General features: G+C 46.5%; 1 protein-coding gene across 8 annotated transcripts in view; it reads right to left on the bottom strand.

The window, feature by feature from the left end:
• Positions 1-26,446, bottom strand: part of MYO9B (myosin IXB) — a 75,648-nt gene that overhangs the window by 14,590 nt on the left and 34,612 nt on the right. For 4 of the 8 annotated variants that reach the window (XM_054979765.1, XM_054979769.1, XM_054979768.1 and 1 more), the window contains exons 14-27: positions 26,070-26,145; positions 21,515-21,604; positions 15,492-15,605; positions 13,878-13,917; positions 12,123-12,245; positions 11,899-11,979; positions 11,302-11,412; positions 8,544-8,666; positions 6,671-6,820; positions 6,425-6,591; positions 5,217-6,095; positions 4,141-4,207; positions 3,407-3,537; positions 2,850-2,995 (exon numbers count right to left, since the gene is read on the bottom strand). In XM_054979765.1, the coding sequence (XP_054835740.1) occupies positions 2,850-2,995; positions 3,407-3,537; positions 4,141-4,207; positions 5,217-6,095; positions 6,425-6,591; positions 6,671-6,820; positions 8,544-8,666; positions 11,302-11,412; positions 11,899-11,979; positions 12,123-12,245; positions 13,878-13,917; positions 15,492-15,605; positions 21,515-21,604; positions 26,070-26,145 (2,298 nt within the window). The remainder of the gene's footprint in view (positions 1-2,849; positions 2,996-3,406; positions 3,538-4,140; positions 4,208-5,216; positions 6,096-6,424; positions 6,592-6,670; positions 6,821-8,543; positions 8,667-11,301; positions 11,413-11,898; positions 11,980-12,122; positions 12,246-13,877; positions 13,918-15,491; positions 15,606-21,514; positions 21,605-26,069; positions 26,146-26,446) is intronic. The other 4 variants (XM_054979771.1, XM_054979773.1, XM_054979767.1 and 1 more) reach the window with 3 other exon arrangements.

Below are 26,446 nucleotides of genomic sequence, written 5' to 3'. Positions count from 1 at the left end.
TGAAATGCACTGGAACATCATAAACACACACAGATACACACATTTCGCACCTAAAATCTTTTGTATAACATTTCCTTTGTTAAAACCCTAGTTTCTTATCTTGATGACATTCTTTTATACTGACTAATATTTCCTATCCATAGATACATCTCTAAGATCCTTTAGATGTGACAATAATATAAAAATGTCCTTGGGCTTCAATTCAGCTGATTCTTCACATTTTCAGTCATATGACATCTTGCTAAAGCCAACTTAGGATACCACTACACAGAGTTTTGAAAATATAAAAAACTACCAGCAGATAGATTAACAGATTAATCTTTTCTAGCAATTTAAAATTCATTTTATTTACTCTTTTCCAACTACTTGTAATTGGCTGGCAAAGATAAGGGAACAGCACCAAGAAAGAACCACCAGTCCAAAAATACCGTATAATACGCACAATTCTATTGGCTACCAATGTACAATTTGAGAATCTAATCCACCAAACAATTGGTTACAGCATTTACAATTACATTGTTTTTCCACAGGCACAGAACCTTCATAACTGCGAAGATGCTCATAGGCAGCAAACGATGTTTTTAACCACCGAGCTGCTCCCCGAGGGAGGCTCCCAGCAGGAGAATGGCAATGGGTAAGCTGGCCTCGGTGGTACCCAGTTTCGCTGTACCTTGCTTCTTCACCAGCCTCTATAGTATGAAAGTGGATATTCCATTTTCCAACTCAGAAGTCAATGCATCATCTTTAGCTTATTCTGCATCGTTTGCTGCCTATGAGCATCTTCGCAGTTATGAAGGTTCTGTGCCTGTGGAAAAACAACGTAATTGTAAATTCTGTAACCAATTGTTTGGTGGATTAGATTCTCAAATTGTACATTGATTGCCAATAGAATCTATATGATTGTGCATACTATATGGTCTTTTTGGACTGGTTGTTCTTTCTTGGTACTGTAATTTGAAGACCATTCCCTCATTATATAGCCGTTCTGAAAGAAAAGGGAACACCTGTTGATGAACTGCATTAAAGGTCATACAAAGTTTACTAAGATACATGTATCTTAGTACAGTCGATCGCTTCTGTGCTAGCTGTAGAAGCAGCAGATAGGTGGAGCTTCTAAACAACTGTGTTATAGAGATTTGATTTTAATCATATATATGCCAGTTATACACATGTGGCATATATATGATTAAAATCAAATCTCTATAACACAGTTGTTTAGAAGCTCCACCTATCTGCTGCTTCTACAGCTAGCACAGAAGCGATCAACTGCAACGTCACCATTTCAAGCTATTATGCTCCAGCAATGGCTTACCTACTGCTCCTCCCTACTATTGCACTTAAGACAGCAAGACCAAACGGATGCGGCGTGTTTCCAGCAACCACACTTAAAATGTAACACAGGTAGTCTCTTCAGCCATTTCAGGCTGAGCAAGGGAGGAGAGAAAAGGAGAAAACATGAGGTCCCCTCTCCCTACTCTAGGCTCAGTCCTGATGATGTTTAAATAAGACTTGAAGCTGAAGAAGTTTAAAGTTCATCATTATGTTAGTTCTCATAGTTGGGAGGACTTCTCTCCATCGTCCCCCTGTGTGGACGGCAGAGTCCCTAGATAAAAGCGTATTATTTCTGTGTGGTGTGTGGGCTTGTGCTCATCCAATGAGCTGCCTAAAATGGAAGAGAAAGTTTCTTCCTCATTTCCTGAGTTCTCATAATCTACCTTGAGGAGTTCATCCCACCTGGGGCTCATTTGGATCTTCCTGTCCCCCAAAGGAGAGTTTACTTTCCAGCCACTTGGCTCTTCGCAGCCTCTGTCCCTTTGGGTGTGACCTGGCAGCAGGGTGTGGGGCAGTCAGCCCTCGTCCTGCTTTGCCCAGCACTCTTAGCATCACCAAGGGCTGGCGTGCCCTGTGCTGGGAGCTTGAGGGCTCTTCTCTTCAACCCCCCTCCTATCTTGCAGTTACTTGTCTACTACTGGCTTCTGTTTCATATGTGGGACACAATAATTGAAATATGGAGGTGAGTTACTGGGTGGAGGGCGTTTCCCCACAGTTTCCAGGCAAGATTTACTGTTCAAAATGACCGCTCAGGTTTTTTCAGCCATAAATTAACGACGTCCTTAACCCTGCCCCCTTTCTCCAAGGAGTTCAGGGCATGGTTCAGAGGGCCTCTGGCTACGGCCAGACAAAGTGGACTTAAAAACCAATCTGGCCACCTCAGTCTCTCAAAGACCTGTGGGAACTACTCTGGCAAAGGTTAGACTCTGTTCAGTGAAGCTTTGAGAACATCAATGGTGGTAACGCTTGGCTGGCGTCAAATTTATAAGCTATAAATTGAAATAAATTTGTCAACTTTTGTGACCCAAGGCTTTTTAGATCCCTCTCCCTTGTGAAGTTTTATCAGCTGCTATTTTAGAAGGCGCCTTTGTGTTTTTTTAACGCTTGCTTTAAGGTTTTAAAATCTCTTCCCAGTCCTAATCCAATGCAGTTTCATCTGCAAATATTAATCTGATGCAGTTTGAAATGGTTCTTAATCTTGGATGCACTGCTGCTATTTTTATTTTATTGGGATGTTTTCATTTTGTTTTTAAGCTGCTTCAGAGATATTTACATGCAGAGATGGGGTTACAAATATTTTCAACAGAGCTAGCTCAAAAGTGTTTGGTCTGAGGCAGAACACCACCGTTTCCTCAAAAGCCATTTGACAAGCATTCCGCAAAGCAAAAGCTCTCCACTCTTGACCTGAGTTCCCTTCCGTTTGCACAGAGGAATTCTCCTCCCGCCAGCAGTCCTGCCACACCTGAGCAGGTCTGTAAGCTCCTCCCCTGCTCTTGTCCTCTCTAGCCAATCCTCACCTTCCATGGTTTTTTCCTCCGTTGCCAACATGCATGAAAGGAGCGGGAGGGCCTCCCCTTCCTCTGCCCCATCAGAGCTGTCCCTGAGCATCTTCTTCTCCATCTTCTTCCCCAGAAGCCTCCTCAGGGGGATCCTGAAAGTGGGCCTGGCAAGAGAAAAGCAGGGAGGGAGGGAGGGAGAGTAATTCACACACTCTTGGGCAGCAGCAGCATTTTGGCTGCAGAACCAATGGGGGAGTATGGCAGAAGGGAAGGCAGAGATACTTCTGTTGCTTCTATTGCATGTGTTTGGCTGTGCTGTGCACACAGCTAACCACTGGTGTGGGTCCCCCGGCAGCTGCTGGCAGCCAAGGACTTTGCAAAGCTTCCGCTGCACTGCTGGGGAGGGGGGGAGGGCAGCGGCTAACAAGCACAGCAGGGCCAGAACGCCAAGCATGTACCACTAAGAGACTAGGTGTTGGGAGCAAGGGAAATCAGACAGAGGTGGTGTTTCTCTAGCCTGGGGGCCTCCCCTGCCCTTTTCTGGCGCCACTTGGCTGATGCTAGAGCACACGTACTTGGCATCCCCTTGCTGGCCAGGCACAGACGTCGGGGCAGCCACGCCAAGGACAGTGGGTGGCTCCCCAGCCTCTCTGGGTCTGAGCTGTTTCTTGCTGCTCCTGTTGCTCTCTGAGGTGTCAGGAGACTGCTGTGGGACAAGAAGAAAAAAGAGGAAGAGAAAGGGCCTTTTCCAGCCCAGTACGAGGAGGCAGTGTGCCGCAGGACATGCTTAAGCCATACAACCAATGCCTGTCTAATGTCAAGGGCAAATTTGCTGAAAAGAGTGCATGGATAGACTCATACAAAGTGGCCCAAGTGTGAGTCACACCTGAGAGAAGAGCAGCAACTCTCCACAGGATCCAACAAAGCGGGGAGAGGGACTTCCTCAGCCCCTGAGCCTGCGTCTCTCCAGGTCTGTCTTGTTTCCTCTGCTCTGATGGGCAGTAGCCCTCAGGCCAAGGCCTTTTACATCACCTACGACCTGGTCCTGTTCATTGGAGATGCTGCTGGGGAGGGAACTGGAGCCGTCTGCCTGCCAAGTGGAGCTCTGCCCCGTGAGATTCATTCACTGGAGATGCAAAGCCAGCGCCCCATTCATGAGCTGCTGGCCCCTCCACCTTGACAGTTGCTTTGCGCAGCAATCCAGGTGCACAATACCTTTTCAAAACCAAAACGTACAACTGGCCCTTTCCTCTCTTTGGCAGGACTTCTCCTGCAAGACCCCTTCCCCTCAGTAATGAAGATCCCCTACCTGGCCGGTGGCAGCGGGTGGGGCAACTTTGTGAAGGTCATCCAAGGACGAAGCTGTCTCTTTCTTTCTGCATAGAGACAAAAAAGCAGCACTGGAAAACAGAACCACAACCTCTGCGGCAGGGAGGACTCTCTTTCAGCTGTGGGACACCCTGACCCAGGATCAAGTCCGTTAATCAAGCCCACCCCTCCGAAACTTGCAAAAGCTTTTTACTCCAGAGGGCCTGGCGAGGGGTTATCTGGAAGCTGCTAGGCAACACACAGAGGACACCCAGGTTTCTACAAAAAGGCTTCCCATATAGTCAGATACATGTGGATTTTGTAAATCAACCAAAGGAAAAGGGAAAATCAAAAAGCAGACTGGCGGAGGAAAAGAATGGTCCAAGAGGCATGGAATATTGTCCGTTAGGGGGCTGGGGAAGGAAGATGGAGAAGTTGGCCTGTCCGAGCCACTGAGAGCTTAGAAGCTCCTAGATAGCGAGGCTGGTGGAGTTCTTATTAATTTCTCTCCCCTCAGCCATTCCTTGTGAGCTCCATTTTGCGGTGTAACTCTTAAAAACTTTATTCCTACCCTGCCTTTCTCCCCAGTGGGACTGACAGCCTTCTCCTCCCCTCCATTTTTCCTCATAACAAACCCTGTGAGGTGGGTTAGGGGGAGAGAGCGTACGTGGCCCACGGTCCCCAGTGAGCTTCCACGGCACGGCAGGGAAATGGACGGGATCTCCCAGATCCTAGTCCATCACGCCCGACTGGCTCACTCTCTCTCTCTCCATGCAACACAGGCCACTTGGTGGCCTCCTTGCCCTCCCACATACCATGCCTCAGAAGGCCCTCGTTCTCAGTGCCTTCAGCGCCGGGCCAGTTCTGTTCATGCAACTCTGCAAGCCACAGCGCAACAATCTCAATAACAAAGCTGAAGCGCAGCTTTTGCAGGCACAGGGCTGAGTGTTTGATGTGGAGGGTGGCTGGGGCTGGAGCCTGCCTCAAACGAACCCCCTGCTCACTTCCACCCATCTCAATTCCTCCCTCCCAGCTCTCCTAGGCCAAGCGTGACTTCCTGCAAGAATCAGTGCTCACACGAGCCGTGGGGGTGAAGGTGGGCTAGGCTCGCTTCTCTCCTCCAGGGACTGGCTGAGGACATTGCTTGGCCTGCAACCGAGGCGCCTCTTCCCCTTCCATCTCTCCCTCTTGTCCCGCAGCTTCTCAGGGTCATCCTGGTACCGCTGGATCTGGAAGGACGTGGGGCTACCCAATTCCTTCGGAGCCCCCTCCTTATTCTGGGTGTTGTACAGCTCCGTGAAGCCCCGGAAGCTCTTGCTGGCAGACAGGTTGCTTGGGAGGTCTATGGTCAGCTCCGAGGGCCTCACAGGACACGTGAAGCTCTGGCTGCCTCGGATCTGGCTCTTGTGGTTCTCTGGTCTTTCCAACCTGTTTGTGTTCACAGCGGCCACCCCAACCTCTTCCTGCTTTGACCCAGAGGGTGGATTCAAAACCAGAGGACCAATGTCCAAAGGAAGGGGTGGCTCCTCAGTCCCACGTGGTCCCTCTTCTGAGGGTTTAGAAGAAGCTTCCTCCTCCTTCACAACCTGCCCAGACTCTTGGCCCTCCTCCTCCTCCTCCTCCTCCTCTTGAGGTGGGCTGCCTTCCCTGCTAAGGGCTCCAGATGCCACATGCTTGTTCTGTAACTCATTGTGCTCCAAACCCCTCTGCCGGCGGGATTCCCGCTTTTCCCGACTGCTGGGTGCACTTTTCTGGGAGAAGGGCGCCAGCTTTTCCGCTGGCTTGTTCTCAGCCCCGTCCTCGGCCACCAGTCCAGCACTGTGGCTCAGCTGCATCTCGGGTTCCACTGCTCTCTGGTCCGAGGAAACTTCCTCTGCCTGGCTCAGCCTGTCCTCTTGACTGTTATCCTGCAGCTCAACTTCCTCTTTCTGCTCCTCTGCAACCATTTGATGAAATCTAGAGCAATTAACAACCACACAAAAAGCAACAGTAGTTAATTCAGAGAAGGGTCATGGCTCGGTGGTCAAGCACCTTGCTTTGCTTGCAGAATGTCCCAGGCTCAATTCCCTTCAGCCCCATCAAATGATGACGGCTAAGGCCTGGCAGGATTCTACTGGCCCACCAGGACACCTGATCCCTGTTGGCTTAGGTGATGAGGCTGCAATGCAAAAGAGAGCAGGCGACACACCGTCCTTTCAGCACATGGAAGAGCTAGAGGACTACAAGACAATCCCACTGCTCGCATCCGCAGCTCACGTACTCATCCTCCCTCTGATGGTGCTCACCGCTTGCGCTGCAGGTGTCCCCTGATGACAGCCTGAAGGTGGCAAATCCTTTTCCTCTGTTGCTGGTAAGACTTCCACTCCCTGTACCCACGCCATACTGCCTGGATGCAGACTGCGGCATTTTCCCTGTCTCGTGCCCTCTGGTCACAGTGTGATCGCCAAAAAGCCTGCAGTCGAGAAAGCAAAGATGGGAAGCAGAGGGTTGCGGATGCCGGGCACGATGGCAGCACGTGGCAAGACCCATACCTGCAAGGTGATGGCTGCCTGGCGCATCCGGAGGAAGCGCCTCCTCTCCAGCCCCATCCGGAGCCAGCTCTGGAGGAGGATAATCTTCCGGATGACTTCTTTGTGCAGAGTGTCCTGGAGCACCTGCCGCACCGCTTCCTTCATGAACACCTGGAACGACACCGAGGGCACTGAAAGGACAGAGCCTGCCTCCTCTGACTCTTCTTTTAACAAAATTTTTAAAAAATGACCCAATGAATGCTGCAGTGCCAGGAAGGCACAAATGTAGGGAGCACGCAACCACAGACACTTGCACGACACACACTCCATGTAAGAACAAAAAGTCTTTAAGGTGCTACCAGACACCATATTGCTTTGCTTGCAACTGTCTAACATGGCTGTCTCTCCAGAATTCACTTCAGTACCTCACAACAGTAATAAACATGCCTCCCGGAGGGGAAAAAACTTTGGTATAAAGGTATCCACTGCTCAGATTCAGGGCATATTTTCGAAACAGGTGACAGCATGCTTTAGTGTAAGAATTACACAGTGAACAATTCTAGAAGCCAGACAGTTATAAGAGGGTTGGCATGGCTGAACCCACAGCCTAGCCCAAAGACCCATAATTTGGCCCTGCGTTGTTATACCACCTGAAATACAGAGGGGGAAAAAGCTCCAAATACAGGACAGGGAAGTGGCCACGATCCAGGAAGTACAAGCAGCGAGGGCGGCGTCAGCTACGCAAGCAGGAAAGGCACCAAGGTGAGGAGACTCTACCTGCAGGGTGATGCTGAAAAGAGTTCCATGTCATGGTGTGTCGATGCCAAACAACAACAAAAGCGTAAGAGCCACGTGACAGCCCACCGGGTGGGAGCTTTACAGCACAGAGTGCTCAGGTAGAGGGAGCTGGAGACCTTGCCCATTTGCACTTCCAGGGGGAAAATAGTAAAGAGTCCAGTAGCACCATTAAGACTAACCAAATCTATTGCAACATAAGCTTTTGAGAATCACAGCTCTCTTTGTCAGATGTGGTTCTTGAAAAGCTTATGCGACAATAAAGTTGGTTAGTCTTAAAGGTGCTTCTGGACTCTTTTAGTATTTTGCGACTACAGACTGACGCGGCTAACTCCTCTGGATCTACTTCCGGAAGGCTTTCCTCAGCTGCAGTGCAGCACATTGGGAGAGGCCTTCCTGTGGGTATGCAAGTCGTATTTATTTTTTTGTTTATGTAAGAAAAGTATATCCTGTCTGTCCGCTGGCTAACAAATTAAAACATGCATAATAAAATAATCTATTAAAATAATTAAAACCAACCAAAACAAATCCAACAGCAAAGCATCAAACAAACAAACAAACAAACAAAACCAAAGCTAAAAACCTACCAAGATATAAAACAATATTTATAACAATTTAAAACACTGGGCCCAAAGGGAAGACCAAAAGAAACAAAAGTCTTCACCTGTTGGCAGAAGGTGGCAACGGAAGGGAAGTAAGCGAATCTCCCTGGGGAGTGTTCCAGAGTTTTGGTGCCTTCACTGAAAAGGCCCTCTCCCAGGTTGCCACCCACTTAATTTCAGAACGTGGGAGCATCCGAAGCAGGGCCTCCAAAGGTGACCATAGTAAGTTCATAAGGGAATAGGTGGTCCTTCAGTTATGTTGGTCCCAAACCATATAGGGCTTTCATGGTCAAGGTCATATATAAAGGAAACAGGGCTGTCGTCGTAGTATCGGAAAAGTTTTTAGATACTTCCAGTGTATTGTTTTTTGTATGTATGATGCTGTTCTACTGCATATTTTTAATTGACTAATCTGCATTGAGTCTCAGTGGAAAAACCAGACTATAAAAGAAGTAAGTAAATAAATAAATGTATTATTTTTTTAAATATGTACAGACCTTGGTCTTCCCTATCTGATAGCTGCTGGTGTCCAGTTCCAACTTGGTCAGCAGAACAAAGATCTCCTCCTTGGAGGCTTTGGTGTTCTTGGGCAGCAGCACTTGGAACTGGTCTACAAAATCCTGGGAAGGCAAGGAGAAAGGCAGGGTCTAGTGAGACATTCCAGGCGTAGGCCCAATGGGGATCCCCGGCTTATGACAACCACAGAAACCAACCAGACGGAGAATGTCCTGTGATGCTTCTGGCATGAGATCAGGGTCAGGTATCCAGCCAAGTGGCTGTTTGGGGTGGCACAATGAGGCAGTGGCAGCATGGGATGTGATGGACATTCCCTCCTCAGTGGGTGCCACAAGCTAGATCCAAGTCACATCCCTGCTGCTTGGTCCAAGCTAGTGGCAGTGATGCAGGATCGGGAGGGTAAGGTAGCCCCTTGCATGGGTGACAGAACCAGCCCCATCTACATGACAAGGCTTCTTCTGCCAATAAGCAGCTGCCCCCGACAGACACCCATGTGGACAGTGAAAACACATCAACCAGGCAATAGCCGTTAGAGACGGAAATGTTGCCATCCCTCTCCATTTTTACCTGCACTCCCCCCACTCCCAGCCTGAATGTACTTTTGAAGAAAAAGACTTTTTGCAGGAGAATCTGCGAAGCAGGACTAATGAAACCAAGCCCTGCCACTTTGGAAGACAAAGATACCTCTCCTTGTATTGCCTGGCACATGGGATGCAATCACTGACCATTAATGTAATCTAAACATTGTACCCTGTGACAGCTTGGGATCCCCGATTCAGATCTTCCCACTGGTGCCAAAATCACTGCCAGAGTGTCCTACCTTCAGTTCACCCCCCGGCATTCTGAAGGGACTTTCTGTTCTGAACTCGGGGCTAGTTTTACTTGTTTCCTCAACCAGACATTTTGCGAAAAGATTTCTCGGTGTGGTTTTCTAGTGTGTGTCTTTTGATCAGAATTACTTGTACGTTGATGACTGGCTGTGCAGGCACACCTGATGGTTCTTTGATGAGTTTAATAAGGGTTTGATCATTTTAGAATGATTTCTGTGAAGGCCTAACCAGCGTTGGGGAGGAACCCTCTGCTCTCACTCCTTTCTGCAGCGCTCTCTCTCTCTCTTCTCTCTCTAACACGAGTGAAGGCCCCCTCCCCCTCCCCCCAGGAAGCACCCCACCCCCTCTGGTTATTTCCCTGCAGACCAGGTCATCATCCCAAACTGTACTTAGAAGTGAGCCCCGTTGGCTACCTAGGACCCTCCGAGGCCCTGCAACTAAGAGATCCTAAGGAGCCCGAATGCAGCCGCTGCTGCCCTCAACTAGTGTGTGTGTGCTCAGTTATATCCCCCAATAAGCTCTGTATTTCTTTTTAAACCTTTAAAATTTGTTTCCGTTGTCCTTTTCCTGTTGAATCACACTCCTTACAGCCAACTCATTAGGTAAAGATCCTGTTCCCACTCCCTGCACAAACAAGTAAGCTAATTCCCCATACCAATCTGAAATGGCATGTTCACATGTTTGCAAGGCTGTGGTAACAGAAACAACCTCTGCCGTTGTTGCATCTTTCCAGGACCACTTCGTGGCACCTTCCCCACATGTTCCAGTGCACAACTGAGATTGCTTGAATGCAAAAGGAAGCATCTCCCACAAGCTAGGCATGAGATACTGTATTTCACTCCAGCTTGGCTGAGTAGTTAAAAAAAAAATTGAGACAACTCCTGTTAGATCTGGAAGTTTCCAGGATAAAATTACAGTTAAGCTGCCACCCCAAGAAAAATTTGATAGAAATATTCTTAAAATCAATACTTCTGATGGGGAAATAAACAATGAAAGTTGGAAATTTGCCAAAGAATGAGATTACCAAAAAAAAAAAGCAACAAAACCATTCTCCTTCGCCATGCCCAAACTTAAACAAAAACCCAAATTTGTTCATATCTACTTGTAAGCTACAAGGTCCCAGATGGGTTGTCATACGGAAGAGGGCCAAGACTGTGCTGTTTTCTGCTGCTCCAGAGGGCAGGACTAGATCTAATGGGCTTAAGTAACGGGAAGGGAGATTTTGGTTCAACGTTAGGAGAAAACCCCTAATGAAGAGAGCAGCCAGACAGTGGAAGCGGTCAACTGGAGTTGGGCTCTGTCTTGCTGGACAGCCATCCACTGGAACACTCTAGATTTCAGAGGGTTGGACTAGATGGCCTCTAAGACCCCCTTCCAATTCTAGGTCTAAATCATATGCATTTGGTTTCTGAGACAGATGGGACTATTACAAGAAAGCACGGGATGATGGCAGCACCTTGCCTTACAGCCAGCAAGAGGGAACCAATTACTGGGCAATTCCTAAGATCGCTTGGGAGGAGAGAGGGCAGGCCTACAGGTTGGCTGGCTCCTAGATTTCACAAGATTAATCTTCGACAGGGCCTGCTCAAGGCTAAATTTGGTGCGGGAACCAGTTCGGTGCAGTGGTTAAGAGCAGCAGGACTCTAATCTGGAGAGCCGGATTTGATTCCCCACTCCTCTGCTCGAGGCCAGCTGGGTGACCTTGGGTCAGTCACAGCTTCTTAGGGCTCTCTCAGTCCCACCCTCCTCTAAGGGTGATTGTCGTGAGGATAATTATAACACACTTTGTAAACAGCTCTAAGTGGGTGTTAAGTTGTCCTGCTAAGTTGTTCAAAATGGCCAGCTAACATCAGCCAAATGGCATTTCTTGACTTTTCTGGTGAATGCAAGGGTTGGTGCTGAGGAATACCTGGAAGGTAAATTTGGCACTGTAGCCAGACCGCCGGATTCTCACTGTCTCCAACATTCCAGTATATCTCAATTGTTGTAGCACTAGCCTCTCATCAAAGAACAGCTCCCTCTGAAAGAGAAACAGGACACGGAGATCAAGAGGAAAAGGTGGGTGTGCATTCACATTCGCACACATGCACACACACAACCATCTTCTTAACTCCAAAGAAAAAGACTTGTTCTTCAGAGTTGTTGACTGCAACTGAAGGGTTTTCTAAAAGGCTATCATTCCTTTGCTATTTTTTAACAGTACTATTGTGTATAAATCCCCTTGATAAAGTTTCACAAACGAACAGACGGGTCCTTTGCTACCCACATTTCAATGGTAGTCTCCCTTGGTATCTGAGAAAACAACTTAATTGATGGAATTCACTGCTCCAAGATGTGGTTATGGCCACCAGCATAGGGTCAAACTTGATCCCCTGTCCCAGACACATCTAAATGGAGGGAGGGGGTTAGGCCCTCAGGTGTCCCATAAATGGAGGCCCCTTTAATGATTTAAAGGATATTTGGGGAATTCAACCCATCCCCTCACTAAGAAGAGGTCTGTACCTACCTTCTCAGAATTGGAGCGAATGCAACGGATAAAAAACGGTTCTGCTTTCCCCAGGGTCTCCAGGAGCTTGTTGAGGGAAGTCTGGAATGAGTCACACAGCAGGGAGACGTGAGGAGCTGCTCCCCCACAGAGCTAGACTTGGGAAACCTGCCCCCCCCTTTCCCCAAGGCAATCATCAGAGAAAGGGCCCTTTGGGCAAGTCCTCAGCTAGGGTACCATCTGACCTGGAACTGAGCACTGATGCTCGGTGGCTTCTTCTTCTTGTGCAGGTGCAGCAAGGATTTTGTGGTCCGGTCATGCAACGTCATGCTCATGATAAGCTTCAGGGATTTGGAGTCCAGCAGGTTCTATATCCAAGAGATCGGCTGTTGTTACAAGTACGAGTGCACGGTGGCTGCAGCAATCAGTCAAGGACAGGTCAAACCACCAGCAGAAAAAGCCTTGCCCAACTGGGCTGGGTCATCGAGCAGAAGTTCTCCCACCACATTTGGGGCTAGGAGTTAGTTATTTTGCCTCCGGCCATAGAAGAGGAGGGACATGGGAAATGATGGCGCCCTGCACACCTGAACTACCTGAGACCCTATTAGGGCATCCCCACGTCAGATTCTTTTGACCAATCCTACCCATGTATTTCCAGCCTTATCATTTTTGTTATAATGCTTCAGCTGAACATACGATGCAATATCCTTTGTTATTATAATAAACTAAAAATGTTCTGCCTGCCTTCCTCTGCATTTTTAAATTCATGTGCCTATTCATAAGTTCTCTAAAAAACAATCAGCATTGCCTTTGGAAAGAGATAATTTTGGAATCGAGATTCTTTTAAATTCCAGAAGGGAAGCTATAAAAGCAAACGAAAGTCTTGGGGCCCCTTCCACAATTCTGCTGGTGTCTTTAATTCCAGCAGAAGCTTTCATGGACTAGACGCAGTGGGCTCTAGTCCATGAACAGCCAGGCTAGACTAAAAACTGTTTAGTTCAGTTTAGCTTCTTGTCTCCTATCACAGCCAAATTCCATAATTTAAAAGGTACCAGATCTGAACACGTTTGATTCTTTAAAACTTGGTAATCCAAATTTCTGCTGCATTCAGGATTATTCATTTCTCATATTTATATTCTGCTGTTCTGCCATCACGGAACCCATGGTGCAGAGGTTTCCCACCCACGTACCAACCATACCTGCTTGGGAGCTGCCTCTGGTGTCCTCCAAACAGACCCTGGGAGAATAGTTCTCAGCATTTATATAGCACTGGCTCTTCAAAGCAGTTTACACACATCACTGCTCTTATAACAGCACTGTAAAGGAGGCTGGTATCATCCCCATATGGTGTACGGAGAAGGCTGAGGCTGAGCGGGCCATGCTTGCCTCAAGCAAGTTTCAAGCACAGGAGAGGTGTGAACCTGGGACATTTAGACTACAGTGCTTAGCTATGGGGGCTGCTGCCCCAGTCCCCATACCTCACTAACATTTGTACTGTTAATTGCAGATTTGCACTGTTCTAAGTTGACTTCAATGGGCTTAGAAGGATCTAACTCTGCTCAGGATAGCGCTGTCTTCCTTTCCAGCCCTAACACTTAACAACAACATTGCTGGTGCATCTCACCCCACTTAAGGTAGTTTTACACATTATTCACACTTATTTGTAAGTTTTTTTAAAAACCTGCATATTGCTTTTGGGTTCACAGTCATTCCAGCACTGCCCATTGCAACGAGCTGGTAATCTTTTTTCACCTTTGTGGAATAGATGATACCTTGTAATGCATATAATGCATAAGGTCATACCAATTTATGAAGAAGGCTAAAAACTTAAGACTTCATTTTAAAGGCAAGTGGAGATCTCCTGACAGCTGGGTTCAATTCAATGGGTCTTAAATGCTTGTAAATGCACTGTAAATGCTTGTAAATGCACTGTACAAAAACACATGCGTGCATTCCTCCCCGTAAAATATCTCTTGTTATGTATATATATTCTGCATTACCTTTGGGATGAGCTGTTTTTGCTTGGTCCCTCTACTCTTCCTGTTGAAACATTTAAAAGTTTACTGGAGAGAAAATGAGTTTCAAGTTCTGTTAGTTCAACAAGGCCCGCATAGCTCAGCAGTTTGGGGGCAGGGGGAGCACTAAGAGGAAGAATCATTTAAGGGGCTTCCATCGAACTGATTCAGCGTTGCCAAAACGTGCAAGTTTTGCTGGGCACTCTCAGCTTGTTCCTAAAGTCCCGAGTCTTTTTAAAAAGCCAGCATTTCATTCTTTTAAAAAAATGCAAACACACTACCTGGCTTGTTATCCCAGCATAAACAAGACTACATGTTTTTGCAGCCTAAAAGTCACTGTGCAGCTCTTTTTAAAGCAAGAAAAAGCTCAGCACATCATTTTGGGCAGCGTGGGAACTCGGACCTTGGCGTTAAAGCAGCTGGAGGGGGAAACGCTTGACTTCTGCACCTCCTCTTTAGGGAGCTCAGGAACCATCATTAACCATCTGTCAAAGCTAGCGGCCTAATCAAAAGGAAGCAGTGATATGGGAGGAGGCTTTTTTTAAAAAAAGACAAATGTATTTGAATTGCCAGCTGGTAAGGATAGTGCTTCAGGCAAAACTGTTTGGGCTCAATTTATGACATTAAGCATTATGCACGGCCTCTCCACTTAAGAGACAGCAGGGCTGGGAAGGCTTCTCTCTGCCCTAGAGAGCAGTTGTGGGCCAGAGGACAGAATGCCAGGTTGGATCCCACCAACCTGTCCTGCCAGGGGTAGAACTTTCCTCTAGCACAAGGACTCAAGAGGCTCTGGCATCAAGGAAAGTGACGTCGCTGGCCAGAAAGGTCGCCAGGATCCCACCAGTGCTTCAACAGGCCAGTCATCTGGCTCAGCATAAGGCTTCTTAAACGGCTGCTGCAGCGGCAAAGCTTGGCTCTGCACGCCAGAGGTTTGGGGCAGTCTCCGGCACTTCCAGGTATGGGCAGCAGTCCTGGGAAAAGCCCTTCTCTGCAGGAGAACCTGGAAAGCTCTTTTCACTTGGAGCAAATATAGTTCAGTTTTGTACGTGGCAGCATCACTATGAACTCTCCTGAAGAGATGTTCCCAAACTTCTCACCACAGAAAGGACTCCCTGGCAAGCAGGGTCTCCAACAGCAGAAAGATTCCCACCCTCAGGGTCTCTTCTGCTGTTTGCCAACTTCCACATTCCCACTGCAAGCAAGAGATCCCTCTGTGTGCAAGAAGGCTTGCAGGAAAAAAGGGGGTGTGTTGACAGCTACAAGGAACGGCTGGCTAACATTTGTGGTTCCTCATGTGTACAGGCAAGTCCAAAACACAGGGATTGTGTCTTCCGGTGGAGAAATCATATCCACATGTCTAAAACTCCCACACAATCCAAATTGTGCAATGAGATGAATTGGGACACTGGTAGTCCTCAACACCTACAAACAGATAGCAAATAACAAGGACTGGCAAACCTAAACAACATCTGCTGTGTTCTGCCCAAGTTCTGCTGAGCATTGCTCTGAACAATTTGAAAAGCAAAAATAAAAAAGAAAGTAATGACCCCCCCCCTTCCACCAGCTCCCTCTCCTTCTCTCCCACCACCCCAAACTCACAGGAAGTGGCAACGGGGTTGCTGGAGCCGGCCGAGTGATTGGAGAAGCCTGCGGGGATCTTCACCCTGCCAGGGCAGACCCTTTATGCTCCTGACTATTTGCTCATGCAAATCCCTATGATGGGAAGGGGACAGGGAAACACACCCAAGACAGATGGGAACACAAACACATACACACAAGACAGTTGTGAAAGAGAATCATAAGGAATCCAATGGATGAGCTCCATCAGTACCCAACATGCCTTAAAAATGATAAAAGAGAGGGTTCCCAGGCCACCCTTGCCTGAAACATGCATATTCTAGGTGCAAAAGAAAAAAATGATCCTTGGCCTGTACCAAGAAGAGTGATCTGGAATCAGAATCATTTTGAGGACAGATGATGGGAGAGATGGAAGAATCAACCTCCCTTTCAGAGAAATTTGCAGATGCCATGCATTTGGGGGAAGAGGCAAAAAGGGCTCACAGAATCTCCCACTTCCATTGCCAGGGAAGTATCTCCAGTTATTCACAATGGGTTGGATCCTGCTGTTTTTCCCACTGGCACAACAGGAAGAGAGGTGATCTTGCCCTACTTCTCTCCTGCCCTGCTGCCTCTGCCCCATGAGACTTTCTGTTCACCACCAGCAGAGGCTTTTCAAGGGTCCACATGCTGATAGGATTCCAGCGCATTAAAGGGCAGGCTGACCTACTGGTCTAGAGTTCACACGTGAAGCCAAAAATGACTCCTGCGAACTGAACATTTGTTCTTCTGGCATGGAATTTTACATCAGTCAAGTGCCTTCATCAAGCAGCTACAGGCCACATGGTTCTCCCTGCAAATGTGCAGCGGCAAGGAACAAATTAAAGACCCTTGAACATTATTCTGTTTAGCGAGTTTTTGTACTGTTCTAGACATGGGTGAAAGTGAGCCAGTCTGGGTCAGTACTGAGTCAAAGCAAGGAGCTGGTCAAAGTGGCATCTCCCACCTCCCACTCTGAGCCCCTGAGAGTAAACAGGTAAGAAATTCAAATGATTTTCAACCCTGGTTCAACTGATCATTGCTGAGGGCACAGTGGGACTTCTGCGGCTTCCTAACCCTCTCCACCCTGGGCATGTTGCCAATGCCAGCACAATGTTACACCACCTCAATGCCTGGCACATTTGTAGAACAACCCAAAGAGGCTTAATGCAAGGAGAAAACTCAACTTTCCCTGGTCCCTGTCATCAATTACAGCCTCCTAAAGCACTACATAAATCCAATAAACTAGTGGAGGGAGGAATGCTGCCGTCTGTACAGCTGTGCGAGGCCTGTCAACTGCCAATGTTTGCATCTCCCTTCTCTGGGAAAAGGCTGATGCTCCTTTGCCCCTGCACCTATGCAGGTATGACCCTGCACTGTGCAGGTGTGGCCTTGGAAGTTGTTTGCTGCTTTCATAGCTGCCTGTCATAGGGGCCTCCTCAGCACACTGCACTGTGAATGAGACACTGGGACACATGCAAATGCAATTGCTATGCTCTCTGCTCCTTGGGGTGAGCTCTTTTGCTTATTGCCCTCCTCTGCAGAGCAGGCAGAATTACAGTCTTAGGACTAGGCCGAGAGATCTATTAAGTTCCTGATTTCATGCTTTTCCATAACAGCAAGAGATACTAAAAACAGTTGCTATAAATGCATATAGGTTGATAACTAAGTGCAATCTTTAGACTATTCAGGATCCCAGTCCAAAGCCTCACCTCTGCAGCCTCAAATGCCTTTTGCCCAACAGAATTTATGGGAATATATTGTCGAAGGCTTTCACAGCTGGAGAACGATGGTTGTTGTGGATTTTCTGGGCTGTGTAGCCGTGGTCTTGGCATTGTAGTTCCTGACGTTTCGCCAGCAGCTGTGGCTGGCATCTTCGGAGGTGTAGCACCAAAAGACAGAGATCTCTCAGTGTCACAGTGTGGAAAAGGTGTTGGCAGGCCATTTATATCTACTCAGGAGGGGTGGGGTTGGGCTGAGTCATCCTGTAAGAGTTTCCCAGGGTGTGGAATGCTAATGGCGGGAGGCTTCACTGTATCCTGAGGAGGTTCTTTTGCATATGGATTGGTGCTTGATGTGCTAATCTTCTCTGCAGGGCTATTGTCGGGTGTAGAGTGTTTTGTTAGCCTGGTGTTTTTCAGAACTGGAAACCATGCTCTGTTCATTCTTAAGGTTTCTTCTTTCCTGTTGAAGTTTTGCTTATGCTTGTGAATTTCAATGGCTTCCCTGTGCAGTCTGACAAAGTAGTTGGAAGTGTTGTCCAGTATTTTGGTGTCCTGGAATAAGATACTGTGCCCTGTTTGAGTTAGGCTATGTTCAGCCACTGCTGATTTTTCAGGTTGTCCAAGTCTGCAGTGTCTTTCATGTTCTTTTATTCTTGTCTGGATGCTACGCTTTGTAGTCCCGATGTACACTTGTCCACAGCTGCAGGGTATACGGTATACTCCTGCAGAGGTGAGGGGGTCTCTACTGTCTTTTGCTGAACGTAGCATCTGTTGTATTTTTCGGGTGGGTCTGAATACTGCTTGAAGGTTATGCTTTTTCATAAGCTTTCCCATCTGATCAGTAATTCCTTTGATATATGGCAAAAACACTTTTCCTGTAGGAGACTGTTTTTCCTTGGTTGTTTGATTCATCCTGGGTTTGATTGCTCTTCGCATTTCATTTCTGGAGTAGCCATTTGCCTGAAGTGCGTGGTTTAGATGATTAATTTCCTCATTGAGAAAGTGCGGTTCACATATCCATCTTGCACGGTCTACTAATGTTTTTATTATGCCTCTTTTCTGTCGAGGGTGGTGATTGGAGTTTTTGTGTAAGTACCAATCAGTGTGAGTTGGTTTCCTGTAGACCTTGTGACCTAACTGAAAGTTTGCTTTGCGGATGACCAAGGTATCTAGAAATGGAAGTTTACCCTCGGTTTCTCTCTCCATGGTGAATTGTATGTTCAGGTGGATATTGCTGAGATGATTCAAAAACCCCATCAATTCTTCCTCCCCATGGCTCCAAACGATAAAGGTATCATCCACGAACCAGAACCAGACTGTAGGTTTGTGGGGTGCTGATTCTAGAGCTGTTTTTTCAAAATGTTCCATGTAGAAGTTTGCTATAACTGGGCTGAGAGGGCTTCCCATGGCCACCCCATCCATCTGTTCATAGAATTCGTTATCCCATTGGAAGTAACTGGTTGTCAGACAATGGTGGAATAAGGCTGTTACATCCTCTGGGAAAATCTGATTAATAAGTGCGATTGTGTCTTTTACCGGAACCTTGGTAAATAGGGATACAACGTCAAAACTGACGAGTATGTCCTGTGGATTGAGTTTCAGAGAATTGATTTTGTTGATGAAATGTGATGAATCTTTGATGTAAGAAGTGGTTTTTCCGATGTGGTCCTGTAGAAGATTGGCCAGATGTCTAGCTAATTCATATGTTGGTGAACCAATGGCACTCACGATGGGTCGGAGTGGGACTTACACAAAAACTCCAATCACCACCCACAACAGAAAAGCGGCATAATAAAAACATTAGTAGACTGTGCAAGATGCATATGTGAACCGCACTTTCTCAATTAGGAAATTAATCATCTAAACCACGCACTTCAAGCAAATGGCTACTCCAGAAATGAAATCAGAAGAGCGAGTAAACCAAGGATAAATCAAACAACTAAGGAAAAACAGTCTCCCACAGGAAAAGTGTTTTTGCCATATATCAAAGGAATCACTGATCAGATGGGAAAGCTTATGAAAAAGCACAGCTTACAAACGGTATTCAGACCTGCCAGAAAAACACAACAGATGCTACGTTCAGCAAAAGACAGTAGAGACCCCCTCACCTCTGCAGGAGTATACCGTATACCCTACAGCTGTGGACAAGTTTACATCGGGACTACAAAGCGTAGCATCCAGACAAGAATAAAAGAACATGAAAGACACTGCAGACTTGGCCATCCTGAAAAATCAGCAGTGGCTGAACATAGCCTAACTCAAACAGGACACAGTATCTTATTCCAGGACACTAAAATACTTGACAACACTTCCAACTACTTTGTCAGACTGCACAGGGAAGCCATTGAAATTCACAAGCATAAGCACAATTTCAACAGGAAAGAAGAGACTTTAAGAATGAATAGAGCATGGTTTCCAGTCCTGAAAAACACCAGGCTAACAAAACACTCTATACCCGACAATAGCCCTGCAGAGAAGATTAGCACATCAAGCACCAATCCATATGCAAAAGAACCTCCTCAGGATACAGTGAAGCCTCCTGCCATTAGCATTCCACACCCTGGGAAACTCTTACAGGATGACTCAGCCCAACCCCAACCCTCCTGAGTAGATATAAATCACCTGCCAACATCTTTTCCACACTGTGACACTGAGAGATCTCTGTCTTTTGGTGCTACACCTCCAAAGATGCCAGCCACAGCTGCTGGCGAAACGTCAGGAACTACAATGCCAAGACCACGGCTATACAGCCCAGAAAATCCATAACAACCATAGAATTTATGGGAAGCTCAGGACTTCTGTTCGACTCTCTTTGTGCACATTCAAGATCACTTCCTTAAAGGCCGAGTGTCCATAACTTGCCAGGAGCAAGGTCTATTAATTAATAGGCTGAAAGACAAGAGGAAATATCTATACCATGTGGCTGACATGGGGGTCAGATCCATGTCCCATTGGCAGTGGTGCTCTCTTCCAGCTCATGGAGCCTTCTTCCCCTTAGCATCTTACACTGGAGGAAAGTGCCACTACTAGCAGAACAGATGCTTGGGATCCAGGGCTTTTTTTTCTGGGGAAAGATGTGGTGGAACTCAGTGGTAGAACTCAGGACCACACAATGACATCACTTTGGGTCAGCTGGAACAAGGGGGGAGTTTTTTTAAAGTTTTAAAGTTTTTAAAGAAAATGGTCACATGGCCGGTGGCCCCGCCCCCTGATCTCCAGACAGAGGGGAGTTTAGACTGCTCAGCGGCGCGGAAGACAATCTCAACTCCCCTCTGTCTGGAGATCAGGGGCGGGGCCACCAGCCATGTGACCATTTTGAAGAGGTGCCGGAACTCTGTTCCACCGCGTTTCAGCTGGAAAAAAAGCCCTGATGGGATCCAACCCAGAGTTTAAAATTTTGTAATCTGTCCAACAATTAATACTATATATGGCATCTGCGCGTGTTGAAGTTGTTTCTTTTCAACTTCTTGTGTGGTCCGTGTCTGTGGCTGGGCACATTTTTGTTGATGATTCTTATTTTTTATGTGAAAAAGGCGGCTTAATTCAGTGCATTTGGATAAAGGATCAGATATTGTTTGAAGAATTTATTAGCATTGACTTCTGTGATCAATCATGGTTCTTTTTAAACCATGGTATTTTATGCACCCTGCCAGGTTCCCTTCCGATTCTGAGGAGCTGGAATAGGTTTGTTTTTTGTAGGCCCATCTGCTGTTTTCAGTGCCAGTTCCTCTGCTGCATGTTTGATTGCCAAAGGCAGCCTGGGAAGCTGCTGAGCGTGCCACCCGTCTTACAGCATGCACCATGCTACAGAGAGTGTTGCCTCAGAGCAGAAAAACACACTTACCTTTTGCCACCCTCCAGAGAGGCACAAACGAAAAAATAAAATAAAAAACAAAGAAAACAATAATAGAAGTGTGAAAGCCACACCTGGGCAGAGGAACCACTGTGGCTTCTTCTGAGATGCACCAGCGGTCAAGAGAATTTTTGGCTTTGGTAAGGTGGCAATGACACTCCCCTTCGACCCTCTGAAATGTTTCATAACTTTAAAAAAGCAGTAATTATTACTTTACACCAACTTGGAACGAGGGATGGCATAGGTAGCATTACAGCTGCAGTGTTTTGAGTCCTAAATCAAAGAATCGGTTACTGCAGAGCTAAGATAAAGGAAGAACCAGCTGAGGGTCCTTTTACCCCTTTAAAATGCTTTTAGCTTCCTGCACTTCGCATACTCAGAAGGTCCATCTGCCCAGGAACATGCCTCCCTGGTTGCCAGGGCACAGGGATCCTGCTCTTCCCACTTACTTCTTGCTTTCGTATGAAGCAATGATGTCTTCAAAAGCGCTTAGATCAAAATCCTCAGAGCAATCAAATGAGAAATCAAGCACTGAGCAGCTGTAAAAAGGGAACATGCAAAGAAGCTGAACCATCAAGAGGAGGAGGAGGAGGAGGAGGAGGATGGCCCATTGTGTCCCTGAGAAGAACAAAAGGGCTGCAACAGTCACCAAGAATAAAGCAGGCAAAAAGCCAACAGCCCATTAAAAGAGAGCAGATATTTATTTATTCAATAAATAATCCCTGCCCATTTCACGCTAACTCAAAAAGCATAGAGATTTATAATATCTGCTCCTTTTTATTGCACCACTGGCACTTGGCCTACTTCCCCCCCCCCCCCCACGATGCGTCCCCTGCCTGTCCCAAGTCCCCATCTCCAAAATAAAGGGCTCTCTCCCTAGAAAAAGGATCACAAGCCACTGGAATTCCAAACAATTCTCATGTGCAGATGACCCCCACAGTAGGCAGCCGATTCTGGGCAAGCACAAAGCATCAATGCTCCCTTACAATGTCCCTCACAGAAAGCATCAATGACTTGCGGAGCTCCTGGACAGCCACCAACTTTAAAAGGCGACTAAATACTTTTAATGGAGGAGGCAAGATTCATCAATGGCTATTAGCTATAACAACCAAAAATGAAACTCTTATGTTTAGAGGCTCTGTTGTGTTTTAGGAGCTGCTCTGCAAGTTAAAACTTTGTTAAAATTTGGAAGTTTGTCCCATTAGGGAGACTGTAGTTTGTTGCTAGGCAGACTAGGCCCTCTAGACCTGAGGCGAAAGGGAGGAGAAAGATGGAGGAGCAAGTAAAGCAGGGCCTGTGTCAGAAGAATAAAACCTCCTGCCTGATGTTGTCTCCTTACCTGCATCAAGTTAAAAACTCAACAGACAGGTGGGGTGACTGATCTCATAAATGTCTCCCCCCCTCCAAAAAATCATGAAATTGCTTTGAAAATGGAGGTGTAGTTCTCCTCAAGACTGAGAACGCCTTAAATGCAGGAGTCTGTCAACTTTGGGTTTTTCAAAGGGAAATCTTTGAATTAAAGTCTATTGGAGGGGTAGGTGGGATGCTAGAATAATCAGTACGTGAAGGGAATGGGAGGCAAAGATTTGTATGGAAGAGCTAGTTTACAGCGCATTAGTGACTCCTAAGCATTGTTCCGTTTAGCGATATGGTAAACAGAGAATCAATGGACCTATGGACATTGATCATTAGGATTAGAGACTATTCTTCCACTATGTTTTATTAAATTTCAGTGCAGGCACACTTCTTCTGCTTCTTGGTTTGCTGGAAGTGCCCTACATGATCCAGGCCTATGGAGCCAATGTTAAGAAATCGGTAGAGATTCTTTCAGAAGTCCTGTTCCAGGACTGAGGGAGAAATCCTAGACTGTGTCCCACACTTGCCTGGATAGAGATCATACAGCTAAGTCAAGCTGCTCTGGTGAACAAGACTGGACTCCTCAACTTAAAAGGCAGCAGAAACTGCAACTAAAAGAATACTGGAGAACAGGACCCAAAGCAGTGAAGTCCCTCTGGAGAGCAGTAAACAGTGCCTGCCTCAAGACAGAAGCCCTTTTCAGCATCTCCGAATGTGAAGACAGAAGATAAAGCTTTGGCCCTCCATGGGTAATGGCCATAAATGGCATTTCCTTTTGTACTAAGCATTATAAAGTATATACACAGATCCTTTTCAAATCCAATAATTCTCTGAGGGAAGCAGAATTGCAAGATGAAGTCAAAACTGAGAAAACTGTGTCACAGGATGCATACCGTTGATCCTATTTGTCTAACGCTGTGTAATGTGCCTTGTCTCTCAGTGAGAAAGGTGGTCTCTCTCTCTCTCTCTCTCTCTCTCTCTCTCTCTCTCTAGTCCACCTTTCTCACTGAGACTCAAGGCAGATTACACAGTGCAAGTTAATACAGTCAATTTCAAGGATATTCCAATAAACAATGTAAATCCAAATCTGCAAAGATTTAAAACCAGCAGAAATCTAATAAACAGAACTGAAGAGATGATGAAACAGAGCATTAGTAATTCTGATATATTAAAGAACGTAGAACTACCCAGTAGGAGAGGGGTCCCCTCTCCATGTTGCCTGACAACACCTTTTCTGGTACCTGCCAAGTGTTTTTGGAAAACACTTGGGTAAGTGGGGCTAAGCGGAGCTTTTACAAAGCATGGCTTTTGATTGGCCATTGGAGTATTGATTGGCTGTGCAGATTTTTAAAAGCATTGCTTTGACAGGAACTGCTTCCAAGTTGCGGGGGGCGGGGAGGAACCTCTAATCAGTAAGGTTCAGACAAAAAGTAAGAACTTTTGGACAGCATCTTTTGGGCAATCTTTCCAAATGACACACATTTTCAGCCCACTTGATTTTCAAAATGTTGGAAGCAATGTTTATATGGTTCTAAACACTGGCTCCGTTTATTTCTCTCTTTTTCAGCAAAAGAACATTTGTTACATGTTGGGTCTCTATTTTCTTCTAGCAGGAATTTTATTTATTTAAGAAAGCAGAAGAGAATTGTTTAATACTTGTGATCAGATGAACATTTTAAAGGTGCATTCTTTAAACCTAATAACTTGGAAACTCTTGATGGTCTTTAAGCTGCTACTGGACTCAAACCTTGCCCTTTCCCTGGGGGTGGGGCGGGAGGGGGGAGGCTAGAGCCGTCCAAAGCAATTTATGTTTTGATGCATGCTGTGGTTAAATTGAGCAAAGGTGACTGGGGAATACCTTGATTTTATGTATTATTTTGCATTTATTTTCTCTACTATTCTAACACATGAACATACTGATTTTTCACCTTTAATCTTGTTAAACATATTATTAAAGATATTATTTATATAACATACTATATACAATTAATACACATTAATACATAATGATATTATATAACACATGAGTATATAATTATATTTGTAATAAAGATAATATATTACCGGATGTTGGAATATCAGATTTTAAATCTGCACCAGAGCCATCTAGGTCCATCTGGACGGCCCATCCAAGGAAGAACAAAGGATAGAAAAATCACACCTAAACCAGACCCAGACCTCAAGGAAGACGCTCTCTTAGCCGTCTTACCGTCTTACTGGGGGCTCCATCCCAAGGGCAGCCATGACCGTGTGTTGCTGAACACGGGGAAGAATCCCTGCCCCACGGAGCCAAGGCAACGGGGTGCTTCGAGATGCCTGCCACCCTGAGAATAAATGGCCTTTTCCTAAGTTTGCCATCATTTAGGGAATGTAAGAATTAGGGTCAGAGGGCAGCCGAATGACTGCTTTTTATTTGGGTGCGTGCTCAGTCCGCCATCTAGTCCATTCGTGCATTTTTTTTAAATTCCCTATTAGACTTCCTTATATACTGAATGCTGTTAGCTTGACCTCTCAGTCCGAGAAGGGGGCTGCAGTTGATCCCTTCAGCCCCAGGGCGAGATGGCCCCTGCCAGAGTAGCGAGAGTCAAGCGGGAGACACAGAGGAGATTGATAAGAGTGCTCATCCTTTAACAGAAGACAGTCTTCAAGGCTAGGCGGTGGCAATGGCAATGCCCAGATAAAGTAGATTACACAGGAGCAAGGAAGAAAGGGATTTGCCAGCAGACAGCTGCAGAACTTCTGCCCATGTGGGCAGAAATGGGGGCCTGAGAGACCTTTTCCCCCCAGCCAGCAAGCCCTATTTCTTTTCACTGTTCCCCCCGTGATGACAGCTAAGCCTACAGGATGCTGCTGTAAAAATTGAAATAAGCTTCTTAAGTGAAAACTGTATATATAGAGAGATGGAGACAGGAAGCAGGAACCAGGAGAGGTGAGAGAGGGAGTTGCCGACCCTCAAAAGCCTCTGTGCTGGCATTTTTGTAAATATATTGAATTATTTCCTAAATTTATTCCCACCTTTCTCTCCAATGGGGGCCCAAAGCCGCTTACAACATTCTCCCCTCCTCTATTTTGTCTTCACAACAACCCGGTGAGGTAGGTTAGGCTGACGGTGTGAATGTGTGACTGGCCCAAGGTCACCCAGCAAGCTCCCATGGCAGAATGGGGATTTGAACATGGGTCCCACACGCTAGTCCAGCACTCGGTCCATTACACCACAACATGCCCATCTCGGGCACAAATTTTTTAATATCAGAACAAGCGTGTAAAATGGAACAATTCGCCTTTTGCTTACGACACTAAGGCATCTAAGGTAGACACATTGGCTTCTTTTACACATGATCTTTGCTTCTGGCAGCCTGGACCTCCTCAAAAGGGTAATCTATGACAGGAGGAAGGAAAGGAAGCCTGTGCCCACTGAGGATACAAAGAAACATACTGGCTCTGGCGATGCGTGTGGAGCACAGGATTCCACCCTGACAGCATTCAGCCACGGGTGCAGCCAGGAACCATCATGCTCCGACAGCTAGCAAAGGTCTTGCAGAAGCTGTTATGGTACAATAAACAGTGCGGCCAAGCAAGACGAGACCTCTTTTCTCACCCGAAACGCCAAGGACCAGAATCTGAATGCAAACAAATCGTGCTGCCTACCGGTAAGCTCTTTCAATCGGGGTGTTGGCTTGCTGCAATTCTCCAAGGGGGACTCGGGGCCCATGACGCACTACTCCTGGAGCAGACAGAAGGGGAAAAAAGAGCCCTGTGTTTATGCCAGTACCGATATAACCAACCAGAGAGTATCACGAAAGAACACAAGTACCTCCAAAAAGTCGTGAAAACTAGCTAAGGAAAATAACACCATACTAATATACTATATTCAGAACATCTCATTATTAAATGAGATGTTCTGAATATAGTACTGATAAAGAGGCATTCTGTAGCACACAGGAGAAACTATGGCTCGGGGGTGGACCTTCTGCTTTGCCTGCTGAAGGCCCTGAAGTTTCGCCTTTTGCTTACGATACTAAGGC

Source organism: Eublepharis macularius, chromosome 5, assembly GCF_028583425.1.
Source record: "Eublepharis macularius isolate TG4126 chromosome 5, MPM_Emac_v1.0, whole genome shotgun sequence".
In the NCBI taxonomy this organism is placed as follows: domain Eukaryota; kingdom Metazoa; phylum Chordata; class Lepidosauria; order Squamata; family Eublepharidae; genus Eublepharis; species Eublepharis macularius.
Note: the sequence above shows the minus strand (reverse complement) of the source record. Positions and strands in the feature narration are given on the sequence as shown.